The sequence below is a fragment of the Planococcus citri genome, chromosome 5 (assembly GCF_950023065.1).
Source record: "Planococcus citri chromosome 5, ihPlaCitr1.1, whole genome shotgun sequence".
NCBI lineage: Eukaryota > Metazoa > Arthropoda > Insecta > Hemiptera > Pseudococcidae > Planococcus > Planococcus citri.
The window spans coordinates 7727924-7746434 of record NC_088681.1 but is presented as its reverse complement, the minus strand read 5'-3'; the positions used below and the strand labels follow the sequence as shown (position 1 = coordinate 7746434).

Below are 18511 nucleotides of genomic sequence, written 5' to 3'. Positions count from 1 at the left end.
TCGTATTTTTATTTCATTTTTCCCAGTCCCCCGATCGTTCGAGATATTTTTCTTGTGCAATTGTCTCTGGGTTTCGGTATCAATTATGTTTTCAATTTGTTAAACGTGAAGTGGGTACCTCTACCTACTCATGGTTTTTCGACGGAATAAGTTTGACTAACGATGTTCTTCGTAGAAGGAGATTTTTTTTTTTGAAATTCAACGTGTAAAAATCATCAAAATTATTCTTTGGGTTTTGGTACTTATCTAATATTTCATAATTTATGTCTCGCGAAAAATGAAAGGTGGAGAGACACTCGGAGACTGTACAGATGTGTTTCCGAAAGAAAATTGATTTTTCGATGGGATATCAGCTCCCAATATAAAAAATTTTTGAGATTTTTATTTACCTCCACTTGCCATACAAAATACAAGTTGGCTTTTACGAACAAAAAAAATCCCTGACAATTTATAGCCTTCCAATAGAGATTAAATCGTGTCAAGAAGCTCCCTAAGTTGAAAACAAAATCCAATAAATCGGAAAATTTCCACTTAATACGACAGAATTCTTCTGAACAAATTCTCTTTTTGAGAAAAAAAATCACCCTCCCTCCCTCAAGCTATTTTAGTCTATACTAACTTGATCCTCTGATATGAACTGTGATGAAGCCCCCAAAATTGTAAAAAATAAAAAAATAATAAAAGAAATCGAGGTCCAAATTTTTTTTTCGAAAATGTCTCATAATATTCGCTTAATTTGCCCAAATAATTTTGAGAATCTTGTTGTAAAATTAAACAAAGTTGAAAATTTTTCATTTCTACTTCAAAATTCTTCAAAATAACAAATTTTTCAAGAAAAAAAACCTTCCTCAATCTCCACCAATGTTGATTCTATTATACAGAGGCCTCAAAATTTAAAAAAAAAATCAAAATAAGAGACATAAAATTAGAGTCAACATTTTTTTAATAGGTTCCGTTTGGAAATAATAATTCTTGATGTATATTACTTCAAAGTGTTGAATTTGATGTCAGGTTTTTAAAACAAGGCTCGTGCCCACTCAACTTTTTCAAAAAAAAAAATTAAAATTAAAATTAATATAAGGTGCACCGGGGCAAGTCAGAATGATTTTTCGCAATTTCAACTTTGACCAGCTGTTACTCCCCTTCTAATGAACCAATATGGATCAAATTTATTATGTAGGTTCCCATAAGGGTTCTTAACCTATGGTAAAAATTTGAGCGCGATTGACACAGTAGCTTTCGCTCAGTGGAATAAAATATACTGTCCTGACTTACCCCAATTGGGGGAAGTCAGAACAGGCTAAACTTTGCAGAGGTGTAGATCACAAACCGAGCGTCCTAGAAAAATTGCATAAAAACAAAATTGTAGAAAATTTAATTCTCTTTGAGATCACTCTCATCAGATTTTCACTAGGACGCACGGTTCGTCCGCTATATGCGAAAAACTAAGATATAGAAAGTCTGTATTTTAGACCAAATTCAAAATAAGTTCAAAACAACAACAAAATACAATTGAACCAAAGACATCTAAAATGAAACTGAATCGCGAAAATTTTTAAGCCGTGATGAAGTAGGGGTAGTACCCTCAAGTCACCTTTAGTAGCACTTTGCCAGATATAAACCTCTAGGCGCTAGAGCAAGTTTTCTAACTTACCCCAAATTCCAACTTCCCCCGGTGCACCTTACAGTTGTACAGTTTTGACTGATAGTTTACAAAAAATAATCATATAGGTACTTGTAAACACTGAATAAGATGTGAAAACAAAAATAAGAACAATTATTTAATGCTAAATGTAAACAAAAGTAAATACATACTTATATTATTTGTGAAAACTGAATAAAATATGAAAAACAAAAATTATAAACAGAAAAAAACAACCTTTGTATTCTAAACACAAACAAAAATTCAGTAAAATATATTAGCAAAGAAGCTAGTACTAGGAACAATAATTTTATCTTCATTCTTCAGTAGAAGAATTAAATGTTAGCAAAAAACAGAAAACAATAAGATTTTTGGACAATTTTTAAAGAAAATGAGGCTTTTTGGAATTTATAACTAGAAAAACAAGTTTTTGAAAAAAATAATCCCTAAAACAAATACTTACATTATCGCGTGTAGATGCCTTTAAATTGTACTCTGCGCTTCAGATGGCCTTTTCCAGCTTCGGGCTGCTGAGTAGGCTCAGGTTTTGCTGTATCCTCAGTTTGACTCCTTGGTTTGACAATGTCTGATGCAGGCACTAAGTATGCTGGCTTTAAGCGATCCACTGACACCAAAACTGCTTATCCGTTGATCTCAATATCAATTAGGTTTTCTTTTCGGCAAATCACAAGATCGATGCAGTCAGGTGTAAGGTGGTATATTTGTGAGGTAGGTTGGATTTCAACACATAAGAAAACATGTGTACATGTGTCCAACACTTTTGGAACAATAATAGGCGAGTCTTGGTGTTGTCTGAACGCTTTTCCAACACTCTACAATGCTAATTGTAGATTCTTGACGAATTCCAGCGCATTTTTCAGCTCAGGTGTGTGAGTCTGCAATAAAATCTTCAGGTAAACAGAGTTCAGCACTGAGTGTGAGTTGAGCTGGAGACATTTTGAGTATGCTGTTGATCATTGAGCGCAAACCAAGCAAAACTACTAGTAAAACATCCATTCAAGCAAGTTTCTGATGCACCATCACCGCAGCCTTGAGTGTTCTGTGTCACCTTTCAGCCTTTCCATTAGCTTGACTGCTTGAGGGTGCTAGGCTGTTGTGCATGTACGATTTGAGCCCCTTTGAAATACTTAGTTTGACTTTGGCAAATACATATAAAGCAAACACTGACATGAAAAGTAACACATTTATTCACATGAAAAAGTACCATACACAACGCGAGAGATAAAGGTAATGAGAGTACATAGAGTACAAAGTAATATAATGATGCTTGGCATTTAGGATGAGCAAAGCATGCATCAGGCGCTACGTTGGCGCATGAAAAAACACCGCGAAGTTGCTGCTAAATTAAGGTGCGTGAGATACAACCCAAACACCACAAAAATGTTTTCAGTAAATGTTTATTCAAATTGGAAGTTTTCATTTTTAAAAGTTCAGGTCAACAGCAAACTTGTAATGATGAGAAATAGTACCACCAAAAAATTGTCGTTTTATTTTCATTTGCAGGGATGCACTTAACTTACATGCAGGTAGTACAGGCAGCTGGCTAGGGCAGTCATAATTCAGGGGCAGTTGTGAAAAAATATTCATAAAAAGAAATCAATAATTTTGTCATAAATACATATAATTTTCCTTTTTTCACAAGATCATAATTATCATGGAAGAATTCTGAATTGAAAATATCCAGTTGACTATTTTTTTCAAAAAGGAGGGGCAGAATTTTCTTCTACCTGGGGGAGTAATTATGCTAAATCCACCACCACCAGGGGGAGGGGACATTGAAAGAGTTTTGACGCAGAAATGATAACATTTTTGGATAGATTGAATGATTTCTGTTTTTTTAAACACGGGGGGGGGGATTTACCAAAAAATTTAATTTATACTTAAATTTAACCATTTTTATTGCGATCAGAAAATTTGGGGGGGAGGGGAGGTGTGAAAACAACTAAAACAAGTTGGCGTGCATATAGACTCATCAAAACAAATAACCAAACATTATCGACTATGGTTTGCGGCAGGAGGGGGGGGGGCTGAAAAAAATTCAAAACAAAGTTATGTAAAATTTCTTATAAAATTTTAATCGAAGAAATCCTAATACGGATATTTTCTCCTCGCGTATTTACAGCTAAGTTAAAATTTACATATATCGGTATCAAAATTCATCTTCCTCTTTCCCCTCGCTGCGCCACTCATTTACAAACTTAGCACCAACATGATTTTCGACTTTTAACCCCTCTTATCCGCTATCCGCCCTAATTTTCGCGCTATCTCATCACCGCGGGGGGAAAAAAGAAGAGAAAAAGAATTCGCTTCAAAGGTGTAGGTACTGCGCTTATTATGCTAAACGAGGCGTTTATTGTTGTAAAGTTTTGGTATATTTTTTGACGAATAACTATATAAGTAAAAGGACCCGCTAGAAAAAAATTTGCATGCCGCGAGATTTTCGTTGTATAGTAAAATTAAAATTTTCGCTGAAAATTATAAACAACAGCTCGACTGCGAATTGGAAATTATTTTGATATGTAAATGAAGAAAAAATATAAAACTCTGCACCAAAGTTATATACCATATTATATTATCTACAGATGTACAAAAACCGAATACGATAAAATTGCAAATCGCATTTACATTTTTATGGAAAATCTCGCCTCATCTCGCCGCGTCGCGCACCGTCGTGGATGGTCTTTGAATTTTTCATTAATTTAAAATCCTACTGTATTGTAATAATTCGCGAAAACTTGGAACCTTTGCTTTTTCTTTGTTATTGTTGTTGTAAATAAAGATGTGTTTTTTCAACAGATTTTACCTCGATTGACGTCGTCGTCGGTCGTCTGTCGTCGCGCAGTCGTCAGTGTCCCTTTTTCCTTTATTCAATCATAAATTCGAAACGTCGTTCGTTTTACCGAGTACATACTCCTACTTACTACATAATGTGAATCGGAATTGAAAACTGGCATCGTTTTTATTGAATTATTAGTTGTTGTTTTTTTTTTTGAAAAAAAAATACCCAAGTACTCGATACGTTAGTTTGCCTTCATCTTTAGTAGAGGTTCTATTTGATTGTCAAAATCCCAATCTCATAAGTTATATTAATCCTCAACAAAATCAAGCTAATCGAGCGACAAACTTTTTAAAAACTCATTGTATACTTAGAAAACTGCTGAACCGATTTCGATGAAGCTTAAAATCTCACAAAGTCTCCACCATTCTTAACGAATCGTTTATTTACAAGTTGATCTGTTTTCAAACGAATAGTTTTCGTATAAATTGAATCATTTCTAAGTGAATTGTTCGTGAGAGTATCAATTCATTTAAAGGAATCATTCACGAACAATTTTTCGAAAGAACGATTCGCGAACGAATAGAATCATTTTTAGCGAATCATTCGCCAACGAATTGGATGAATTATTTAATTTATGAATCAATTCGTTCGCGAATGATTCGTCGAAAATTATTCAATTCGTTCGCGAATGGTTAGCCAAAAATTATTCAGTTCGTTCGCGAATGATTTACCAAAAATTATTCAATTCGTTCGCGAATGATTCATCTGAAATTAAGTAAATGAATCGATTCGTTCGCGAACGAGTCCTTTACACAAATCAATTCGTTCGCGAATGATTTACCAAAAATTATTCAATTCGTTCGCGAATGATTCACCAAAAATTATTCAGTTCGTTCGCAATTTCGCAAATGATTCGCCAAAAATTAGTCAAATGAATCGATTCGTTCGCGAACAAGTCATTTATACAAATCAATTCGTTCGCGAATGATTCACCAAAAATTATTCCTATTCAATTCGTTTGCAAATGATTCACCAAAAATTAGGCAAATGAATCGATTCGTTCGCGAACGAGTCATTTATACGAATCAATTCATTTGTAAATGATTTAACAAAAATTAGGTAAATGAATCAATTCGTTCGCGAACGAATCTTCATACGAATCAATTCGTTCGCGAATGATTCACCAAAAATTATACAATTCTTTCGCGAATGATTCACCAAAAATTATTCAATTAGTTCGGAAATAATTCACCAAAAATTATTCATTTTGTTCGCAATTTCGCAAATGATTCGCCAAAAATTAGGCAAATGAATCGATTCGTTCGATAACGAGTCTTTTATACGAATCAATTCGTTCGTGAATGATTTAACAAAAATTAGGTAAATGAATCGATTCGTTCGCGAACGAGTCATTAATATAAATCAATTCGTTCGCGATTGATTCACCAAAAGTTAGGCAAATGAATCGATTCGTTCGCGAACGAGTCATTTATACGAATCAATTCATTCGTGAATGATTTAACAAAAATTAGGTAAAGGAATCAATTCGTTCGCGAATGATTCACCAAAAATTAGGTAAATGAATCAATTCGTTCGCGAACGAATCTTCATACGAATCAATTCGTTCGCGAATGATTCACCAAAAATTAGGTAAATGAATCGATTTGTTCGCGAACGAGCCATTTATTCGAATCAATTCGTTCGCGAATGATTCACCAAAAATTATACAATTCTTTCGCGAATGATTCACCAAAAAGTATTCATTTCGTTCGCAATTTCGCAAATGATTCGCCAAAAATTAGGCAAATGAATCGATTCGTTCGATAACGAGTCTTTTATACGAATCAATTCGTTCGTGAATGATTTAACAAAAATTAGGTAAATGAATCGATTCGTTCGATAACGAGTCATTTATATGAATCAATTCGTTCGCGAATGATTCACCAAAAATTAGGCAAATGAATCGATTCGTTCGCGAACGAGTCATTTATACGAATCAATTCGTTCGCGAATGATTCACCAAAAATTATTCAATTAGTTCGGAAATGATTCACCAAAAATTAGGCAAATGAATCGATTCGTTCGCGAACGAGTCATTTATGCGAACCAATTCGTTCGTGAATGATTTAACAAAAATTAGGTAAATGAATCGATTCGTTCGCAAACGAGTCATTTGTACTAATCAATTCGTTCGCGAATGATTCACCAAAAATTATTCAATTCGTAATGTTTTTTGTGTATTCCATGTAATTGTTTTTGTAAAATTATCTGAATCACCACAAAAATTAATGAAATTCATTTTGAAAAAATAATTTCCCATGCTTTTAAATTTGTTGTTTAGTTTATTAAAATATGTGCTGGGTATTCGCACATTCCCTCCCCGTCCCCCACCCCCTTCTCTCCGGTAAAAAACGGAAACCCCTCAATCTATCTAATTCTTCCTCCTCCCTCCTCCCCATCCTTCAATGAGGCACTTTTATAAAAACTCTCGCCAATTTTCACGATCTATTCAAGGTTAATGATGCACCAAATTAAAAAAATCTTCATTTATGAAACTAGTAAAATTTTTTCCTCCATTTTCTTTTTTCAACGAGTAAAATTTTTTCATACCGACGATGAAATTATCTCTAATCTGAAGAAAATAATCTCAAGGATAAAGTACTCGTAAATGAAAATCTTCCCACTATACACATAGTACCTACTTATCCTACTCGTACTCGTATATTTCAACCTGAAACAATAAAATTTCAGCAAAATCTCGGCCATTAAAGCGCGTTTAACCTTCCCAGACACGTTAGGATAGTTGATGATGACAAATACCTACGTTTACAAGTTACCTACTTACGCAATTTTTTGGCACGAAAATTGAAAATTTTGCGTATTATTCTACCATTAAACAGGATTTTAGTCCTAGTCGAGATAGACACGTGTAATTAGCGGGATTTGTGTTGTGTGTTTTTGAAGTTGCGAAAAATTGGGTAGGTAATTTGAAAGATACAACAACCTTCTTGTTTAGAAACAGAAGAGCTTATTTCATGTACCTACATATTATATACCTATACTCGTAGTACAAAAGCAAGCTGGCAAATTTCAATTTTACTTGAGAGAGGCGAGCGAATGCGCAGTAAGCTTACGTACAAATATAGTACCTGTGCCTACATACAAATCACTTGTATAGATTCGTTACGCTTATCAGTCGGAAAATATCAATGGTTTATTAGCTGGCGAGTGGTGCGCTTTGAATAAATATAGTACACCTAGTACCTATATTATTATAGGATAGGTTCGAATAACTCGGTGACTATTATATTTGTGTATAAGGTGGCTGATTGCTGCGATGATTTACAAAATACAAACACGTGCTGGCATAATAGAGGAAATTAACTCCGTCTCTAGTTCAACCTTTTTCTTTTTTTCCAACGAATCAAAAGAGGAAATGCCTTGCGAATGCAAAATTATTCGCGCGGCTATATTCATCTCATCTGTATAATATAGTAGAACATGGTCAGCCGGTTTACCGAATTAACCAATACAATATATTGTTCAAGTATACATATTACTCGGACACGATGTATGGTTGTGTATTTATTTATGTATGTAGATTGTAGATTGCCAGCGCTTTGAAAAGAAACTTTGCGAGGGTTAAAGAAAATAATATTTAGAGTGAATAGTTTCTAGAGCTATTTTTCTATTGAGAAGATGTTCTAGGTATATCGAGAGGCATTAGGAGAATTAGGTTTAAACTTGTTTAAAAAGAGGCGTAGAGAGTTGAAGTTTATGAAAGAGCACGTTCAGAAATTTCAATACCGGAGTAAGCATTAAATTTTGAAAAAGAGAGAAGGGAGGAAGTAATATTGAACAAAACGTTACTGAAAGCGATCCGAAGTGAAAATAAAGTGCGAATTTCAATTTTAAATAAATCGAATCATTAAAACTTCTCGAAATTGTATTTCTGAGATCACACTGTCAGAGAATGTAGAAAAAAAATCACGATATCATTTTGTCAAAAATTGGACCATTTTCTGCTCCCCTTCCTCCGAAGAGTAAGAAGGTATCCTACGAAAAAATCATGTTCCTCGGCATCTCTTCTGTATTTCAACTTCTCGCAAAAATGTCACTCAAGGCAACCCTTATGTCCCAGAAAATTGTAAAAATCGTGTTTTTTTTTCATTTTCACAAAAAGTTTCAATAATGAGCGAAATTTGGCCGCAGAAAGAAACACTTTTGCTTGGAGAATTTTTTCAAAGGACCGACAGCAGAGGAGATAAAGGAGGATTTAAGAAAAAGATGGTGGCAAAAATGAACATCATTGCTGAATTTCTTCAAAATGGGATTTGGGCCTACGATTTTGCATACATTTCTTTTGTAGATCTCTCACATTAGAATAATATAATTATGAAGAAGGAAACTGGCCATAATTTTTTCACGTCTCAAAACACAATTTTCGAAAGCTTTTGCCCATAGGATCTGAGGGAATTTTTTTTTGTAAGAAATCACTACTTTTTCACTACCTATTTTCAACCAAATTTTCAGAAAGCTTTCGACTCAACACCGCCCCTCCCCTCTCACACACAAAAAGTTAACAAAGTCAAATTTTTTACAGGAGAATTTTCAACAAAAAAAAAATGAAATTAGAAGATAATTATTTTATATTCAAATTTTTTGCTTTTCCAATATCTTCAAACGTCCCAAGATTTTTTTCAAGCAAGTGGATGTCGAAAATAGAATTTTATCATTTTAATTTTTGATTTGATTTTTACCTTTAATGAAGGTTCTTGCTAATGTAATGAAATTGGGCGAATAAAAAACTTTTTTAACGTAACAAATTTTTTTAAATTTTGTCATTTAAAAGGTATAATTTTGCCTAATGTCCACATAACATATGAAAATTTTGATTTCTCCTTCAAGTCAGGCATTTTTTTAATTACTGGAAAAACGGAAAAGAGAAACAAACTGGCTGTGGCGAAGCGAGGGCAGAAGCACTCGAAAATTAGTATTTTGAGAGGTATAAAAAATGATGTTTTTTTTGTACTCGTATGATGAGTTACTTAAGAAATCATCATTTAATGATGATTTTTTTTTTTTGAAAAGTTCAAAATTGAAAAAAAACAAACGAGCTCGAAGAAAGTGAAGTCGAAAGCTTTCAAAAACTGATGTTTTGAGGAGGGGAAAAAAGTTTTTTTATACAGGGAGGAGCAGGGAGGAGTTTATTTTTCTGATTCAAACTTTGAACATTTCTCGAATAGGTAAGTTTTCTATTTGGATAAAGAGCAAATAGCCCGAACAAAGCAAGGGCAAAACCTCTCAAAAATGTGTAGATAGTTCAAGCTCTAAAAAAAAGTCATCAAATGAGCTTTTTTTACGATATTTTTTTCAAAATTCCAGAAAAAGGAGAAATTAATTCGATAATTTTGAAGTATAATTGAAAACTAGACAGCACGCTGTAACAGTGTGCGTAGCCTCTTTAGTTAGGAAAGCACAACCCAATTTTGGAAAAGGAGCACAACACAATTTTGAAAAAAAGCACTACGTGGTTTTGAAAAAAAGCACAGCAAAATTTCAAAAAAAGGCGCAACTTTGAAAAAAGCACAACGGGACTTCAAAATAATAAGAACAATGCGATTTTGAAAAAAAACCACAACACAATTTTGAAAAAAAGCACCACACAATTTTGAAAAAAGCACTACACAACTTTGAAAAAAAGCACAATGAAATTTCAAAAATGAAAACGCGATTTCAAAAAAAAGCACAATGCGATTTCAAAAAAAGGCGCGACGCGATTTCAAAAAAAGCACAACACGATTTCAAATTTAAAAAAAACAATTTGGAAAAAAAGCACAACGTGATTTTGAAAAAAAAGCACAACACAATTTCAAAAAAAATACAATTGGATAAAAAGCACAATGTGAACTTCAAAAAAAAGCACAACACAAACTTCAAAAAAAAAGCACAATGCAATTTCAAAAAAAAAAACAACGCGATTTTGAAAAAAAGCACAACACGATTTTGAAAAAAAAGCACAAAGCAATTCCGAATACACTATGCTATTCTGAAAGCTCCAGAGCACAACACGATGTATCAAGAAAGCATAATGCGACTCCAAAAGCACTACAGTACTGAGAGAGTGAGAGAACCTCTTGGGAGCACACCAAAATCACAAATGACTGGTGGGTTTTGATTCAGAAAGGGTAACCACCTGCTTTTGGCATCTAGGTACTGAATGTGTGTAAATGAAACACCTGCAGGTGTTCTAAAATGGTGGGTTTTGATTCAGAAAGGGTAACTACCTGCTCTTGTACTGAACATGTGTAAATAAAACACCTGCAGGTGTTCTAAAATTGAACAATGGGAAAGATAACACTGTAGATAAAAATATTTTAGGACCCCTGCAGTGTTACATTTTAAAACAGATGTCCGCTTCACTTTTGATAAATATAACACCACAGGGGTCGGCTTCCCTTTGATAAAAATTCGAAAATTGAACAATAGAAAAGATTTTAGAACCCCTGTGGTGTTACATAAATTTCAAAATTTATCTAATGTCGGCTTTGCTTTTGTCGGCTTTGCTTTTGATATGGCCCTTTTACCCTTTTTATTCTTTTTTTGGTACAAATTTTCGTAATTAATTGCAATTACTCAAGAAGCTACTTGAGTAATTGCAATTATAATTACGGCGTTCCATACCTCACGTTAGACCACATCTATGTGTGGAAATTTCAAAAAAATCGGTCCATCCATCTCAGAGAACATTCGTTCCAAAGAATTTTTCCCCTTTCAGACCGAAACTAATAGTGTGCTACGCACATTTGATGAAAAGTGATGAATAGCAGAACTTTAGCGGGACTAGCAGGACCATTAGACAACTTTTAAGAAAATAATGACGAAAAATTTCAACTGCTGAAAAAAAACTCTGCTCTATGTTGCCCCCAGGGGGGATAAGGAGATGGAAGGGCAATGATGGCGATTTTCATTAGAAAAAAAAACTATTTAAATGATTTTTTGAGCGATATTTTTCCAATTTGAGAAATTATAGAGTTTCCTCAAATGAGATTTTCGTAACTTAAGGAATGAAATAAAGAGGAATAATGCAAAGAAACAATAATTTTTGTCCGGAAAATTTATTTCATGGGACCTATAGAAGATGAGATGGAAGGAGCCTCAGAAAAGCAGGGTCAAAAAAATGACCCACAGTGGCTAATTTTTTTCAAAACCGCTTCCTCAATGGAACATCAATCACAGAATCGTTTCCAACAATCTCGATAGAACCGTATTTTATAAGAGAGAGAAGCTAATAGAAAAAAAAACATATTTAATCCTGCAGATTAAAACATTCTTCAATCCATTGAACCAAACCATCATCAGAAAATTTAAAAATAGCAACTCAGAAAGATGAGAATATCTGCAAAAAAAATCTGCGTACTTAGGTATACGAGAATTCATTCGTTATCAACATTTTTTTGCAACTCCAGCATTATAGTTATAGACAAATAATAAATTGAGTAAATCTCGTCGTTGAAAATGTTTTCAAACCGGTGCCATCGTTTGACCGGTTTTTCCATCACGTTGCCGTATAAAAACAGCCGCGAGAAAATATTTAAAAATCGCCGTATGGTACATAGACATACGTGTGTTTATCGAACGTGAATTGGCTTTTTTGTACCACTATAGGTACTAGGTAGGTAAGGTAATAGGTATTTCGCAGTGTTTATATTCCAATCGAAACATAATTTTTCAATATTAATTAAAATTCCACCAAGTTTGCCAATGAAGAAATTATACATTTTTTTGGGATGAAAATGTGCGATGAAGATTTCGATTCGACGACGTAAATCTGCAACCTCAAAGTCACCTTCATCGCTTCTTCTCAACAGTGAAAATGATTGTCAAAATATGTAATTCAATCTTCGAACGATTTTTGGATCAAATCGATTATCGTAATATAATAAAAATAGCACAATGAAGATCAAAACAATACAGGAAGGAAAATAAAAACCGGTATAGACATGAAAAGGAATGCGTTCAACATACCTATCTTAAACAATTTTATTTATGATTTAGATACATATATTATATAAAGGTATGAGGAAGATGAGGAGGAGAAGGTACAATGAAAAGGCAATTTTTTCAGTGACAATGGATTCGGATCCTGATTCGAGTACATTTTATGATCTTTCTCACATAAAACCGTTTAATTAGGTACTCGCAATCGTAAAATGGTGAAAATCTAAGGCCATGGTTATACAGGGAACAGTCTCTCGGAATGCTTTTTTTTTTTGTTTTCTGTGTAAACCTCAAGATTTAAGAAGGATTCTAGGACGAGGGAAAAAAAAGCTTTTGTGTACGTTCGTTCACGAACGAAAAATCGTACACATTAACGAGAGATTATAATAACCAATTTAATAATCTCGTCGAACCTGTTCAAGGTCAATAATTCAACAGTGAACCCTGGAAATAAAATATCGTGTTGATTTTAGTCGCCAGACGTGCCAGAAGACAAATAGTGAATTCCTTTGTACGAAATTTACTAAATTTTTCATCTCGATGATTAGATATAGAAATGGAAGTGAAATTATCCTCAATGTATCCTTAAAATTGTTTAGAACAAATATCATCGAAAATTTGATCTCAGCCGACCTCCCTCTCCCTCTCCCCTCCCCTCCCCTCCACCGATCCTCAGAAAAAAAATTTTGGTGACTTTTCAACTCCAGTAGAGCCTGCCCCCCTCCAAAAATATGAAAAAAAATCACGACATTTTTTTTTCATCTCCCAGATAGGTACCTACACCATAGACGAAAATATTCAATTTGGCAAAAATACACGATTTGAGGGAGGAGGGGAGGAAAGAGGGAATAAAACTGTAAAAAATCCATTCCTTACGAGCGAGAAAAATTCTTCTAAAACACGAATTACTCGCGAAAAAAAAATTACTTTAGCAAATTGAAGAACATAAAACGATCTCCTCTCCTTTCCCTTCCACTCATCAAAATTAATAACCTGCCAAAATGGACAAAAAAATCATATTCAGCAGAACCAGTTATCAGTACACCGAGTCATGTAAAGTACGAGTACTTTCACTATATGTAGGTACAGACAACACATCGAATATACATATGTAATGTACTGTGGTACATTATGTACATACGAGTACATAGCATAATATGGTTAGCCTTGTACTTAACTGCGATCTGCCGTTATTCGACCCATCATGACCTATCTCAATAACTTAATGAATTACACGTTGAATTTACGAATATTCGCGTCAGTTTTCTACCAGTATTAGGTATGTGTGCTACCATTTCTGGTTCGTTTCGCAATAATACGAGTATTTATTCGAATGAATCGAGCACACGATCGAATTCGAATTTACAGCCAAACTTTTACCTCTACTGGTGAAATGAACTTTCATGAAACCAAAAAATGTAAACAAAAAAAAAACACCAGCAAACTACATACGAGTAAAAATATGCATATGCAAGATAATTTGTGAAACCGGTACCGTCGAATTTAATTAACGAATTATATAATAATGTATAATAGATATAATTGTCTCGAACCAGTTGTAGGTAGCGTAAAGCTTTAATTTTAATAATGCTTTTCGAATGCAGTTTCGTAATCGCCTGTTATTATTTTTATTATCGTCATTGATATCGCGATACTTACAGAGAAACGAACGCGAAATTGAGAGAAAAAAATACGTACCTACTTACATGTAATTAATTTAGAGTACAGTATGTAATTATTAATACATAAATAATTTTCAAAAAAAATTGCGCTAGAAATACCTACTTAATTGGAGAAATTTGAAATGTGTTTGCAGGCAAACCGTCTCAAAACTGTTGTCAAGAAAAAGTCGACCCCAAAGTACACCTACACGATCCGATTTCCTACGCTATAGGAGAATTTGGAAGATGGCAGTGTCAACTCACATTCCTACTAGCTTTGTTCAATTTCCCATGCACGTGGCACATATTCGTGCTGACCTTTCAGGGGAACACAGGCGGAGACTTTTGGTGCGCCAGGCCGCCAAATTTAAAGGATATGCCAGTCTCGGAATGGATGAATCTTAGCGGCACCAATGAACTGACGCACGTGAGTAGATGCGAGTATTTTTTTTCCCTTCAAATTTCAAGTGTTCAGCTTTGTGGCTTTGAGTAATCTCCAAGTTATACGACTATGAATTATAAAAGAGATGTATTTTATCAAAAATTATGGATCGAGTGTTCGGAGTGATTTTGAGGAAAGTTTGATTTTCTCAGATCCTTGAACCTGATTTTTTGAGTAGAAGAGAAACTGTCCCTTATTAAGCATAAGGTACTGAAGCGTACTGGCTTCTTGTTACGACCATTGAAACATACGAGTGATCAGTGCATTTAAACGTTTATTTTAACACTAAACTCGTAACATCTTAAGACCAATGTGTATGGCTAGTCGCTAGAAGAGACGCGAGAGAGAGAGAGAGAGAGAGATGCAGGATGGATGGACAATAGAGAGCAGGTTCCTAGAAGCGAGAAAGGACAGGATGAATGACGAATGTAGGTACGTGTGTGTAAGGAACGAGAGCGCGACCCAAAGGCGCGAGCTCCACAGTACTAACCACGAAGCTATTTACTGACTTTCTAAAATCCTAAATTACATTATTATCAAGAAAGAACCCCTTAAGGCCTTAAGACTTTATTGCATTACCAATTTACTGTAATTTTCTCAAAAAAGTAACACCCTTTTACTCCTCCCCTCCCCCCCAACCCTAAATTCCAACATCACAATATTAATATCTAATTGCAGTTTTTCTATCAAAACTTTTCATCTTCGAGTAAAATATTTAATAAACTGGCTCTTAAATAATTGAAGTTTCGATTTTTTGCACTCTCACCCCCTCCCCCCCCCCCGACATGAATGGATTTCACGAGGAAATTCTCCATTTTTTGATATTTTTTTCATCAAGTTTAAAAAATTGTGCCCTCCTCTCTCCCTTCCGGAAGTTGAAAAATTCCAATTTATCCAGAAAAAAATCCATTTCTAGAATTCTTCGAAATAATTCTCTTTTCAATTTAAAAAACTCCTCGGTCCAGCAAGCTTCTTGGGTTCTCTCTTATTGGAGCCTCTAAAGTTGAAAAAATCAAGAAAAATCGAATGAACTAAAGTTGGTAAACATTTTTGAAAGTTTTCTATTTCTGTATCAGAATTTTTCTAAAATACTTACGTAACTCCCTTTTCAGGAGAAAATCTTCTTCGGGACCCAAATGATATTTTCGATTTTTTCCAACTTTGAGGGCTTCAAACAAGGAGACCAACGATTTGGGGACTGAGAGGGATGTTTAAGTAGGTATCAAAAATCTGCTTGAGGCTCCAGTAATTCTCAAAAAAAGTCGCTGGAGGCCCTAAAATTACTTGTGCCCACCTGAAGTCATCGTCTTCAGAGGGTGTTAAAATTGGAGTGAAGAGTAAATTTCAGATTTCCATCTCGATTTGATGAAATTTTGTGAAAATTCAAAGTTTCAAAAATCTGCTGGAGGCTTCAGGAATTTTCAAAAAAAGTCGCTGGAGAATCCAAAACGACTTGAAATTCACCTGCAGTACTTCGTAGCGTATTGAAATTAGTTTTTAGAATAAATGTTAGCTTTACAACTCCAATTTGATGGAATTTTGTGGGAATTTCGAGTTTCAAAAATCTGCTGGAGGCTCCAGAACTGCTCAAAACGGGTTGAAACCGTTTCCAATCGATTTGGCATGTCGAAAATAGGGTATATCCCAAATTTCAGATTTCTTGGTCAATTTGGTGAAATTTTGATTTTTTCCCTCATTTTTGGCCTAAATTCGATTTTCAAAAATTCACCAAAAATCGAAAAACGCACTTTAGCACTTGAAATTTTGACAGGTGATAAATTTTTGCATGATCTTTCGATCTACCTTTGTAAAGTTTGAAAAAGTTCGTGCAAGTCCTATGTTAAAACGCAAAATCTGCGATTTCGGCTGACCTGTCAATCAAAATGGCCGCCATTTTGTAAGTAAGGCCAACTTTTTTTTCGGCAAGTTTGCTTTAAAATGTTCTTTAGGATGTCCCCTTTAAGAAAAAAGTCGTCTCGGAGGATCGGCGGGGGGGGTGCAATTACTCCTATTGGCATATGCCGGACTATTAGTTGTAGGGGAAAAGTGAAAAATAAAGGATAAAAAATTTTCGAAGTAGAAGATAAAAATGGGAAAGATCTCAAAATGGACGCGGAGGGGGCTCCATAATGACTCGAAACCGCAATCGATCAATTCGAGGGGTCGAAAATAGGGATATGAGCTTAATTTCCGCTTTCCACATTGACGAGTGAAATTTTTATAATACATAATTTACGTACCTATAGCAAATACTTTATGAAAATTCTTCAATTCAAAAAATGAATCTCAGATTTTAAAATTATGAATGAAAGGGCATTTCTGGATGACCTTTATTTTCATCATCGATCTTTGATCATTTTTCTACCCGTAGATTTAGATCACTCGTGCAAATTTTTACCTCCACAAACAGTAATAAATAAAAAAAACAACGCCCACCCTTCAAAATATTTCTTTCGCCGTAGCACTCCATGAATAATTTTTTTACACTTTTCCATCAAAAAACCGCATCAGTTTCGTTTCGTTGATACAAATAGGTATTAAATACATGCCTAAGTAAGCAGGTACATACGCGTGTATCTCATGCAGGAAGGTACGATAATCGTAGGTACCTACATTTATAACGGATAATAATTAAATTTAAAATTATAATTTCAGTTCGAACAACGATTACGTAATTCTTTAATAATAACATCTCTGAAATTACTTTTCATTATGTACCTAATTAATGTACGTATAGCTAACGATTCCGACAAGATGTCTTATTTCGTATACTTGAATCGAATAAGTCAGCCTAATCTTCGCTTTTCGTAACACGAGGTGCGAAATAGGATCATTTTTGAGCAGAAATACTTCCATTGTACTAAAATACCCGGAGAAGTTCTACTGATGTCTATATCATTTGACAAGTAAATGATAATTAAAAGCTACGAGCAACGTGGTGGGTGGTTGAGGGAGGGCTCGATGTCAACGACTGACTCCACTATAAGGTAGTTTTACAACTCAACATGCGATTCGAAGGATATAAGCGATGCGTTACCATTAAAGTATTATTGTTACTCGAGTCGAGTATTTACTTTTACAAGTTGCGTGCTAATTGAAGTATTACCTAGGTAGTAGGTATACTATGATGTAAATGCACAAAATAAAATCATACTCTTGACACGGAAACGAAAAATTTTCGCTGGAAATATCGTAGCCTATCCTATCCTATCACACACAATCCAACAACGACGACGACGACGCGAAGTTGGTGCTAATCTTCGACAAGTTTACTCGATCGTTAAAACTTCCTCAAGGTTTGAACTTGACATTGGTAATAAGTTGAAATCGTTTACACTTCGAGCGTCGTCTATGCAGCAGATGCCGCGGGGAATCATTCATCTATAGGCCAATCGGATATCCGAATACTAATCGACGAGGAAGTAACCGCCATCCATGCCAAGCGCCGATGTGTAATTTATTCGCGTATGCATTAGGCCAGCTTTACACTGTGTGCTGGTCCATTTGACAAAATGTTCACATGGGTTATGGATTTTAATGATGGAAAAAATAATGTACTTCGATGATTATACAAGAATGAAACCTGGTAAAACGACCCTGCTGACCAACCGCAATCACACGATCTCGTACTTCGAATATGTGTGTATAATAGTGCGCTAATTCGCTGCCTCAATTAATGGCCATTACTCATAAACGTACACTGTATACACACGTCGAACAGACGTCCTAGAATACATATAGGTAGACCTGTGCTAATGTACCTTATTTGTATAGTTCTGAGAAAAATTCCGTTTCCTGGTTCCGTTCGTATTTATTTCCGTTGATAAATTTATCTTCGACGAGATTTTTATTTCACCGATGCCAATTTGAGGTTAAGAAATTGACAATTTTTTCCAATCGTCCTCGGTATTAATACACTCGAAATTTCAAAGTTCACGATTAAATTTAATTTTCATCGAATTTTT

At 34.5% G+C, this 18511-nt stretch overlaps 1 protein-coding gene across 2 annotated transcripts in view; it reads left to right on the top strand.

The window, feature by feature from the left end:
* LOC135846851 (organic cation transporter protein-like) overlaps positions 1-18511 on the top strand; it is a 109387-nt gene that overhangs the window by 68273 nt on the left and 22603 nt on the right. For both annotated transcript variants that reach the window (XM_065366191.1, XM_065366192.1), the window contains one exon: positions 14260-14531. In XM_065366191.1, the coding sequence (XP_065222263.1) occupies positions 14260-14531 (272 nt within the window). The remainder of the gene's footprint in view (positions 1-14259; positions 14532-18511) is intronic.